Source organism: Anabrus simplex, chromosome 2, assembly GCF_040414725.1.
Source record: "Anabrus simplex isolate iqAnaSimp1 chromosome 2, ASM4041472v1, whole genome shotgun sequence".
NCBI lineage: Eukaryota > Metazoa > Arthropoda > Insecta > Orthoptera > Tettigoniidae > Anabrus > Anabrus simplex.
The window spans coordinates 706,265,348-706,277,813 of NC_090266.1; the positions used below are offsets into that span (position 1 = coordinate 706,265,348).

Genomic DNA, 12,466 nt, shown 5'->3' on the forward strand with positions numbered 1-12,466 from the left:
CGTTCCTCGGCATTGTACTAACATATTACCTGAAAATTCCTAAAGTATGAAAACTCACCCAAAAAAGTAGTTTTATTTACCCCAGAAATTCATTGTAAATCATGTTTGTGGTATTACCTTTTGGGGCTAAGACGACCATGTGACATAGAACTGTACATATGAGAAATAGTCTTCTCTCAAGTCGAAAAAGTAAATACACGTTCCTTTATTTTTAGAGGAGATTCCAAATACATATTCCCACATCTGTAACATCTTCAGTTTGTGAGATATACATCTTTATCCCCAAACAAAAAATACGCATTTCTCTATTTTGAAAGGAAATTCAAAATACCAACTTTCACGCCTGTAATAGCTTCAGTTTTTAAGATAATGTATCCTCAAAAACATATTTCAACTCTTTATGTTTTTAATGAACATAGGTTTTCGTGGCTCATTGTATTAACATAAAGAAATAAATGAACTGGATTAAAGCCACTATATATATATATTTAATAATAAAGCCAAGCTTTCAGCCAAATTGCATTGGCCTTCATCAGGGCATGTGAAGTTTTGCCTCCGACAGTGAGCAAAGAAATTCTCCGAAGGAACGTGGAAGTCATGCCCATACTATCCACGGCCTACCCCACTAACTGGACTCAAGGATCGTGGCGCTGTACTGTGGCGGTTGGGAGGGAAGTTACTGATTCACCGCCCTCTGTCGACAGTTCGAGTGCGCCCCGCTGTGTCATGGTGGTTTTATGCATGTATAAACATGTATAATCAGTCAGTCAGTCAGTCAGTCAGTCAGGACAAGTTATTTTATATATATAGATTACTAAACAAAGGATCACGTAAATGTACATGAAATGAAACTAAGTCATTAAGTATGCTAGAATCCAGTTGTGCCTCACTATTTGTTGCTGATAGATCTCAAAATTACGATAGAGTACTAAGTCTTAGTATCACAAGTTCTTCCCTTTTCATCTGTAATCTAGCAAGGTGTAACTGTTGTAGTAGAACAAAGATGCTGCAGTTCTTGAGTTGATAATTTTTCAGATTCTTCCGTTTCCAACTAGACTTTCTCCCTTAATGGTCGCTCCCTTGTTTTTCTGTCCAGTGTCTGCAGTTGCAGTTTGAGAAAGTTGTGAGACTGTCCCTTCTTCCCAGTTTCCTGGGATACTCTTCTCTTCTTTTGGTACAGAACCAACAGCACAAGCACCTGAAATTCTCTTGAAAACTGGATTTTGTTCAAAATCTAGAAGTTCTAAAAGTTGTTTTTCCCACTCATGTAACTAATTTTTTTGTTTCCTATTGCTTTTTTTTTACACCTGTTTTCATATTACTGAGAATTTTTCTCAACTTTTCGGTAGTAATACTTTTCCCTTGTTCTTCACAAATTTCTCTGTAATGTCTTTCCATGCTTTTTCTTTGGCCTCCACAATACCTGGCATCATTGATTTGTTTAAAAGAACAGTGTGTTCTTTAAGCAGCTTGGTAAAAATCAGCCTTTGACAACCATTTTCTACAGGTAATTCTTCTTCACTTGAAGACATGCTTGCAGCTACTTGTTATATTCACACTGCTACACAGTTTCCTATCGAAATAAGCTGACTCCAGCAGCCATCATTTCCGTTATGTTAAGTAGTAATTATTTATCAGGCTTTACTTATTTTTATGCAACAGACCCACTATCTTGAAATTAAACTGAATACTGAAATTACCTGGTGGTATCAAAAAGCCTAATCTGTGCGGGTTCAATATTATACCTAGTGGTTCACCAACCCCTTGTTTTATACATCCCACCAAGTGTAATACAATTCTGAAATACATCGGACCCACTTCCTAAACCGTAGTAATATAACAAGATGTGTGGTTACGGACTAGAAACTAGCAGGAATCGTGAGCGCCACTATTAATTTACTGTGAGTACCCTGAATGAACATGTAAAATGAGCAAAGATACAAAGAATATGAGCTTGCAACAGGAGGTGCACATACAGACCAGGAACAGGTATTGTATAGGCTGGAAACTGTACGCTGCATGTCAAGCCTAGCATATTCTGAATTTAGCTACTTATATATTTTTTGGTTTTTGGTTTTTTACCATCCGGCAACCAGTGCACGCGCCCCTCTATTCATGTCTCTGTACACAGTTGAACTTCCTCTTAACAATATAATCATCACCTACCTTTGGGTGATCTGAAAGAGTTTGAGGGCAGTCCATCTCCTCAATGGTGGCTCGTGATTTGATTCCATAACCAGATTTCTTACTGTGCTGAGATTTGTTTTGTTTTCGTAAACTTGTCTGCACCTGAAATGAAGGTTCACAATATTCCTTATATTAGTTCAAGTTCAACGAGTATAGACACAGAGAATTCACTAAAATATGTTACTTTCTTCCAACCACAGACACATAGTACCATAGCTGAAATACACTCATCTAGCAGCTCAGAATATACGTACTGTCCATTTTCATTATAGATTACTGAACATTTTAGCTCTTAGTGTATAAGCCTCTGTGGGCCAACTAAACAACTCTTTGATCTGCAATTTGCAGGTAGTGAAATAGCCTTAACTTATACTTCCCTTCTTACAATAATAATGTTACTGGGAGAACTTAGCCCTTGACTGTTCATCCTGGAGATCACTAGTCCATTACGGCACACTATCTTTTGAAGAAAACCGCCGACGTACAGTGAACGACAAGAAGCAACGTAGGAAAGAAAAACAAGTGCTGAGGAGACACAGAAATAACATGACTGCTCCACCTGGAACTACCTGTCATCACTGTGGCAAATTGTGTAACTCCCGCATTGGACTGTATAGTCACCTCCGAACGCATAGATGAAGAGGCATCCTGCCTGGAAGACAACCTACTCGATTACGAGTGTTTGCTATCACTGGTTTCACATCCCACCAACTATATTTATGGTCCGCAGAGAAGTTGAGGAGCTAAACATTTGTTCCACAATTTTTCTACAAGGTAGCTTCAAAAAAGGTGACTAGAGCTTGTATGAAGGAACTTTTACAGGCAGATGGATACACAGCAGTAGCGCACAGACACTCATTACTCTTCGACGTTAGGCACCATTTTGTGTATTGCCGTTTAATCGCTTACTACCCAGGTGCCCAACAACAATCCAAAGTGTTGTAACAATTCACACACACTGTTGGCTATATGTAATTACTGGAGAGAGAGAGAGAGAGAGAGAGAGAGAGAGAGAGAGAGAGTGTGTGTGTGTGCGTGCGCGCACATGTCTGCTCATGTGAGCAAAACAACCATCTGTAACATTCTTCCTACAGTCCCTACCTGGCACCCAGTGATTTCCATCTCTTCGACACAGATAGGTCATATGACAATGACAGGATAGGAATGGGAAGGAAGCAGCCGTAGCCTTAATTAAGATACAGTGCCTGCATTTGCCTGGTGTAAAAATGGGAAACCATGGAAAACCACCTTCAGAGCTGCCGCCAGTGGGGTTCAAACCCACTATCTCCTGAATGCAAGCTCCTCGATGTTTAGGAATGCAGAGAGCTACCTAGCTGTTACTGTACACTTCATAAATGAAGATTTTGAACTGGAGTCAGTGTTGGTGGAATGTTCAATTTTACTTCACAACCACACAAATGTTAATTTAGTAGCTGGAATTAGGGGTATTCCAGATACATTTCATTTGTCTGAAAAATCTGTAGCCGTTGTAATGGGCAATGCACCTAATATGAAAAATGCTGCTGTAAATGAACTGCAGTGGAAGCACTTTCCCTGTTATGTGCACACTTTAATTATCCAGGATGCAATGAAAAGATATGAAGACTACACGGAAATAATGGGTTAAGTCCAATTTTACCAAAAATGAGTTGTTAGCATCACTGTATAGTACACTGGGAATGCTCTTAAAGTTAACTGGCAGAAGTGGGTTTAGTCACAGAGATACTGCAGAGGGAAGATATGGAGTACACAGAAAGAACATGTTTATTCCAGCCAGAACACAGGAAAAACGAGCCATGTCCTGCTCCCACTGCTAGAGTTAACAAAATAATTTGTTTTCTGATGTATGAATACTCTTAATATTTGTAAAATTAAAATAATATATTGTTTAATTGCCTTTTTTTTTTTTTTTTTTTTTTTTGCAAAGGTCCCTTCACTATTCTTTCCACAGCTCCCTTCCATTTTTGTTTCCAGTGCCACATTCCCAAGTTTGTCATGACTCCATAATGAAATATTAACTAAATTTATTTACTAGTTCAGGAATTACAACAGTCTGGCTCCTAGCTAAATGGTCAGCATTATGCCTTCAGTTTAGAGGGCCCTGGGTTGGATTTCTGGTCAGGTTGACGATATTATCTCATCCGGTTAATTTCCCTGGCTTGGGGACTGAGTGTCTGTGCTTGTCCCAATACTCTCCACTTCATATACACACTACCATAATAAATACATCACTCTACATGAGGTTAGCATAAGGAAGTGCATCCAGCCACAAAAAAAGCTAAATCCACAGGTGTGACGCAGTTCACACAGTGGAAGAAGAAAAGAAGAAGTTCCAGAATTACAAAAGATTTTAATGAAGAATAATAGAGAGACATACGGTAAACAGGCAGAAATAATCACAGACAGATAAACATACAGACACAGAAAGTCCAATTTCCATAGTAATTATGTATTAAACGCATATAGTGGATAACAATACTAGCACAGTGCTGTGTACAATTCTGAAAAGCAATTTGTGTAGCAGGTGTGGAAGCTTTTACATTTCAAATTTAAAAACTGCTATCCTGAAAATGTAATAAAATGGACTTTGCCTGTTCTTTCCATGTGGTCTTAATATAAGTAATGCTGAAGAGAGTAAAACATATAGTGGCGTATTTTAAGAGAAGCACGACAGGTATGGGGAAGCTACTGACAGCCCAGAAGAACATGGGTTCTTTTCATCCCAAGAAACTTATCTAGGAAGTCCACACAAGGTGGAATTGCATCTACCATATGTTGCGATTTTGCAAATTGGAGGACGCAATGAAAACTTCAATAGCACTCATAAACAGCGATCCCAGTGCTTTCAAAAGAGGCATGGATATTTTGTAAAGAACTTCGTTCTGTTCTGAGGCCATTTCAAGAAGTTACATTAATAAGGAGTGGTCATAAGTATGTGATAAACAGCTAAGTACTTATTATGACACATAGCCTCACAAATGTTTGCCGAAAACTGTTCTTTGAGCTCTTCAGGAAACAGTATTTGGCATTGTAAATCCATTATATCATGACTCGCTAGATTCATAAATCTGGAGTACAATGAAGCATTTGCCTTATGTATGCTTCTGGATCCAAGGTTCAAGTTATAGTTGTCATCTATGACTATGACTCAGCACTCACAGAGCTGCAGCAGAAACAGCAAAGAGGCATGCAATCGATCTGTTGTCAAAATCAAGCAAACATGGATTTGGGTTTGGTTTAGTTTATGCCACATTGCCAGGGTGCACTGCATGGAGGCTATGCTAAAGAAATACCGGTACTGCCTGAAACCATGAGCTACTTGGACTAGTCTCCGATCCTATACAACCACCTGGTTTCAATTACCAAGGAAGATCTCATCAACAGTGAACTGAATTAGATCATCCATTGCAAATATCAGTTCTGGCAACATAACATGGTGAACAAGTTCTGGAAGGAGATGACAACAGGAATGAATTCTCTATTTGGACTGATTAATGCCCACATTGGGGCACCAAAATCAAGCTTATACAATAAAATCTTCAAAAAACAAGTACATCAAAATATAAGTTCAATTTTTTAACAGTTGATAATTTCTTCTCTTCCCAAAACTTCTTCATTCTAGACGATCTTGCAGCCCGTTCTTCTGCTGATATAACATACTGCATATGTTTTGATGTTTTAAGTGACAGTTTTGCATATTTGTTGTTTAGAATCTTCTTTTCTTCTGTATTTTCAATTTGCTCTGTAGTAATTTTCAATTCATCCAAATCCATTTGTTTTTCTTTAAACCAAGTGTTTTTTGTTTTCTTATTCCAAAAGAAATCAAAAAGCTGTTTTAGGAGTCTGGGTGGATTGAGTAGCTCGGTAGTTGCTGTTTCCGGTTCCAAACGTGGGGAAAGGAGGGGGGTTGGCTCAATGCCGTAAAATAACAGCAAGAGAACATCTTGAGGCAAAAATACTTCACAACCTCATTTTTCATCATATCATATTTCATTTATCACCATTCCAGATCACATCTGGAATTGCAAACGCTGACCATGGTCAGACTCTTTATCATTGATCAGAAATCAACCTAATATGGGAAGTCTCTATTGAAAGAATCCACCGGCTTGGACAGCTATATAATCTTCCAAACGAAGACACCATTTGGATACGATGGGGTGTCAGATAGAGGATTGTGGCAAGTCGGAGTGCCCAGAGACTTAATGATCAATCATGCAGATTAATCAAACTAAGAATGTATGTAAGTTCAATAAACCAGGAAAGTTTCCGTATTTGGCAACATTAAATATCAATGAATTGATGAAGGTTGGTAAGTTGAAACATCTAATAGATATTTTGAATGAACATAAAATTGTGATCACAGCTCTTCAAGAATTACGTAATACTGATCAGAACCCAACTAAATCAGGAGGGTATCGTCTCTATAAAGGACCCCCAGGTGAAAGAGTCATAAAGAATGTTCCTCAATTTGGAGTTGGTTTCTTGATACACAATAGAATTCTAGATTCCATTATTGATTTTTTCTCAAATTTATCAAGAGTAGCATTATTAACGATTAAAGTGGAAAACATGATTTATACACTGATAAATGTTCATGCTCCAACAAATGAAAAGAGCAGAACTGACAAAGAGGGAACAGATCAATTTTGGGATGAATTTGACCAAATGGTAACGAATATACCTGATATTAATATTAAAATTCTCCTTGGAGATTTTAATGCAAGGATTTGAAGTGAGAGAAAATTTTGTGTTGTGGTGGGACGATCGACAGCATATAAATTAACAAAGAAGAATGGCAAATGAACAATTGAATTTTGTATTAACTATGGACTAATTTTAGAAACAACAAGGTTTAAAAGAAAACTGCATAAATTAATGACTTAGAAAAGTCCAAATGTTAAATGGGGTGAAACCCAAATAGATCATGTGGCCATGGATCATAAATTTCATAAAGAAATTTATAATGTTAATGTTCTGCGTGGTGTTGATGTTGATTCAGACCATTACATCTCCAAGATTAAATTAGCTCCTAAAAGGATAAATAAACCGCATAATCTTAATAGAAAAAAATTGCATGATCCTAGTTCGGTTATTAACCCCTCAGCGCCGACCTCTATACGTGGTATAGACCCCCTTTTCTTCCGTAGCCGCCGACCTCTACACGTGGTATAGACCCATACATGGTTTCGCATTTACGGCTATAGCGCGAAGAGTTTTGGTGCTATGGATATGCAAATTGTTTTGTTTCCAAGAAGACATTTTCGGGTTTATCAGTGTTCTAAATAAGTATTGAAAATCGTTAAAGTGTAGCTGCTTTTGCAAGGATAAGTATATGTCAATTTTGTCTGAGCACCAATCCCTGCTTTTTTAATAGTCCGTTTGCTTCATTCTTTCCCACAGAATAAAATAAAGAAATGATCTGAGAAGTTTGTCTTTTCGTGTGATGTTCTTTGCTCTAATTTTGTATAAAGAGTGCGGTTTATTTATTATATTTGTCTTTATTTCTCAGCTTGTAGTCTTTTCGTAACTCTCTACGAGTACTCTGTATAGGCATCAGTTAGTGCTGCTTTCTGTCATACGACACGAGAAGCAGTTGTGCAAGGTATATATCTCGTTTGAAAGACGATGTATGGACCTTTTAATCTGAAATATGTATCGAGTTGTTTTGATTCGTCATAAATGTTATTCCCCTCATTCAGTTTCATCCTGCCGCTTTCGGTCCCGCTGCAGCTTCATCAGCTTGTGTGACGCACCGCGCTCAATGGCTAGCTCCTGCTGAGTGTAGCGTGCTTGAAATATTGTATAATTCAAATGAAAGTTTAGTCGGAATTAGTAGTGGCAGTATTAGCAGTAGTGATAATGAAATAGATGATGTAGCAGTGGTAAATGATGAGAGTGACGATGAGGAGGAACCAGTACTTGGAAATTTCGTGTAGGAGGCTATAGATACGCATACAGGTCAAAGGGAAGCTTTCAACAGTGAATTATGATTCCTAGATTCTCCAATAATATTTAGACAAGTCACAGGGACAAACATTGAGTAGTTATCTTATCAGTTTCAGCTGATGGAAGGTTTGTTTACGTAGTACAAAATACGCTTCTCGGGCGGGAAACGAAATATTCAAGGCCGGCGCGCATCAGATAATACAGTTCCAAGGTTGCAGGAAATACGTTTTATCAGGAAATTAGCACCCAAGAGTGAGAAATCCAAACCTCAGAGACGTATCGCGTGTTCAAAACACGGTGAAAAGAAGACATCGGTGTACTGCTGCCAGGAGTGTGCCTTGGGTCTCTGTCTCGAGAAGAGTGCTTCGAACTCTATCACACGGAACTAAATTACTAAGGAAATGTGAAACAATTATGTAATTATCTTCATGTACATAGTTCTACCATAAGGAATTCCAAATTTCGTGAATATCGGGCCACTCTTATACTAGTAGTAACGCTTTAAGTGAATCAATGTATTTCAGTCGCGCGTAGTTGAAATCTCATCCGGCCGCGGGATAGGAAGCTCTTTAAACGGCTGCGACGCTGAGGGGTTAATAATCAAACATACTTTGAGAAATCCACAGCACTTTTAAGTGATAGCTTGGGAACTACTATTAACAAACCAAAAGCCATAGCAGAGGTAGTTGCTCCCATTAAGAAAATGAAAAAAACATGTTTGGGGGAATGAAGAGTGTGATACAGCAATACTACGCCGGCATAAAGCCTGGTTGAATGATTAAAAACAAAAAACAGAAAGCTCTAGAGAAACTAATCAATGCTAGATGATTAATGGCTAAAGAAGTCAGGAGAGTTAAAAGAAATTATCAGAAGGAAACATTAAAATCTATTGAAGCTTTCAATCAAAATAAAACAAGAGACCATTATATAACATTTAAACAATACCAAAAAAATCATACATCCCCTACTCTTCTGATGAAAGATAAGAATGGAAAGGTCTTACATTTGCTGATAATGAAATGTCGTATGGCTTTTAGTGCCGGGATATCCCACAACGGGTTCGGCTTGCCAGGTGCAGGTCTTTCTATTTGACGCCCGTAGGCAACCTGTGCGTCGTGATGAGGATGAAATGATGATGAAGACAACACATACATTAAGCCCCCGTGTCATAGAAATTAACCAGTTAAGGTTAAAATCTCCGACCCAGCCGGGAATCGAACCTGGGACCCTCTGAACCGAAGGCCAGTACGCTGACCGTTCAGCCAATGAGTTGGACCATTTGCTGATGATCTGGTGCTATTAGCAAATAGTATAGAAGAAGCAAAATTTCAAGTAGAGGAACTAAGGAAGATCAGCAGCAAAGGTTGGGTTGAAAATATCTTTTGAGAAAACAAAAATGATGCCATCCTTTATAGTTGACAATGCAATAATCTTGGCTGAATACTTCAAAACATTACTTAATAGTGATGAACCTGAAAAATGTTTTGAATTTGATCTATTTCCCAGAAATAAAACACCGTTGGAAAAGGTCACACCACCGGTTTACGATGAAGTAAGTGCAGCTATTGATTTAGTGAAAAATTTTAAAGCAGCAGGAGAAAATAAACTAGTAGCAGAACTCTGGAAGAATGCGAATATACAGACTATTCAGAATCTACATAAACATCTCGCTGACATTTGGAACACAGAAAAATTGCCTGAAGAATGGAATGTTGCAATTGTACACCCAATCCATTAAAAAAAAAGGTGATATATCAGATCCTAGTAACTATCGGGAAATTTCTTTGCTGGATGAAAACCTACAACCTGTTTTCCAGTCATTGACTGGGTGGGTCAAGGATGTAATGAATGAAGCATATATAGGCTATTAGTACAATAGGGTCGCCACTCTCAAAGTGATTTATGAATGACTGATAGAAGCAATGAAATGATAATAGTGTGTGTTGCTGGAATGAAAGATGACAGGGAAAACCGGAGTACCCGAAGAGAAACCTGTCCCGCCTCCACTTTGTCCAGCACAAATCTCACAATGAGTGACCGGGATTTGAACCATGGTATCCAGCGGTGAGAGGCCGACGCACTGCGGTCTGACCCACAGAGGCTCTTTCTTTGCTGGATATCACCTATAAAATTTTCTGTAAGATCCTATATTCCAGAATCCATGACCAGCTTGATAGTGAATTGGGTGAATATCACTTCGTCCAGGATGAAGTTGTCGAGATCAAATTATCAGTCTCAAATGGATCATAAAACATCAAAGCATTAGGAGCAAAAATTTAGTGATCACTTCTGTTGATATTCAAATGGCTTATGATACTATCCATCGTAAATCATTACTACATATCCTTACTGAATTTGGTCTACATCGAAAAGTTTTTAACCTTATTGCGATCACTCTGAGAAACACAAAGTCTAAAGTTAGGTTCAGAAATGAAATCTCTGAACAATTTAAAATTCATACTGGTCTTCGACAGGGAGATGAATTATCCCCATTGATGTTTAATTGTGTGCTGGAAAAAATTATGCGTGAGTGGAGTAAGGTATGTCCTCCGACTGTTAAGATTGGAAGAAATATTCAACTAAACTGTCTTGTATTTGCTGATGATCTGGCACTATTAGCAAATAGTATAGAAGAAGCAAAATTTCAAGTAGAGGAACTAGGAAGATTAGCAGCGAAGTTTGGGTTGAAAATATATTTTGAGAAAATAAAAATGATGCCATCCTTTTGAAGTTGACACTCCACATATTATATTAAATAATAATAATAATAATAATAATAATAATAATAATAATAATAATAATAATAATAATAATAATACTTGGATGATGATATGCTGCACAGAAGTTAGGACCAGCTACAATGGTGTAAGGACAACTGTATCTATACCCAACTTCATCGAAATCAGTCCGGCTTAACTTCCACGATCATTAACTCTGTACGCTGTGAAAGATTGTTCTCTAAAGCAGGACAAGTGATAAACGATCACCAAACATGCTTAAGCTCAAAAAACTTGGGCAGCATTTGGTTTCTAAACATGAATTCATACATACTGCATAGAATATAGACTAACCTGCTCTTAATATTTCCCAGCTCATGTTGATTTTTAATTTACGTACTGTATATGTAATAATGTGTGTGATGTTAAAAGTCACTTAACTGGTTGCATTCTAGGAATGTAAATGGGTCACTGCAGACATTTCTTGGAATAATTAAGAATGCGAGTGACAAGCTGATGAAAAGAATAGAGGGGTTGAAGAAGGGACTGGAGAAAGCGAGATGGGGGTAGAGTTATGCAATTTACATACTAGGTAAGGTGTGGTTACGGGCTGCGAGAGGCAGTGGGTGTAAACGACTGCACCTTCCAAAAACTGACCTGTACTTTGTATTATGTTACTTTTATATCCTAATAGCCGGCCCCGTGGTGTAGGGGTAGCGTGCCTGTCTCTTACCCGGAGGCCCCGGGTTCGATTCCCGGCCAGGTCAGGGATTTTTACCTGTACCTGAGGGCTGGTTCGAGGTCCACTCAGCCTACGTGATTTGAATTGAGGAGCTATCTGACGGTGAGATAGCGGCCCCGGTCTAGAAAGCCAAGAATAACGGCCGAGAGGATTTGTCGTGTTGACCACACGACACCTCGCAATCTGCAGGCTTTCGGACTGAGCAGCAGTCGCTTGGTAGGCCAAGGCCCTTCAAGGGCTGTAGTGCCATGGGGTTTGGTTTGGTTTGGTTTATATCCTAATACAACAATCAAATACTACACTGTAAAGGATACAGTAGAACGTGATACAGGAAAGTAACTATTTGTCCCATCCTTACACAGCAAGGATTCTAGACTTTCCCCCAGTTATCTGATCAAAACTGATATTTGCAATGGATGTTTCTAATTCGGTACACTGTTGACGAGATCCTCCTCGGTAATTGAAACCAGGTGGTTGTATAGGATCGGAGACTAGTCCAAGTAGCTTTTCTTTAGCATAGCGTCCATACAGAGCACCCTGGCAATGTAGCATAAACCAAACCAAACCAAACCAAACCAAACCCCATGTCACAACAGCCCTGAAGGGCCACGGCCCACCATACGACCGCTGCTCTGCCCGAAGAGCTGCAGGTTACGAGGTGGTGTGTGGTTGGCACGGCGAATTCTATAGGCCGTTATTCCTGGAGCCTTTGGGTAAGAGGCAGGCACACTACTCACAGTGGGGCCACAACGTGGCATATCCATGACTAAATATTCTACACATCAAGCTGCTGGAGCAAAGGCTTTGCTCGCTGATCTTCCAGCAATACAGGCGCAATAGAATCCCGGTTATCTCTTTAAGAATAGCATTC

General features: G+C 38.8%; 1 protein-coding gene across 1 annotated transcript in view; it reads right to left on the bottom strand.

The window, feature by feature from the left end:
- The window catches only part of LOC136863051 (uncharacterized), a 73,027-nt gene that overhangs the window by 59,427 nt on the left and 1,134 nt on the right, over positions 1 to 12,466 (bottom strand). The window contains exon 2 of the mRNA XM_067139375.2: positions 2,167 to 2,289. Coding sequence (XP_066995476.1) covers positions 2,167 to 2,289 — 123 coding nt within the window. The remainder of the gene's footprint in view (positions 1 to 2,166; positions 2,290 to 12,466) is intronic.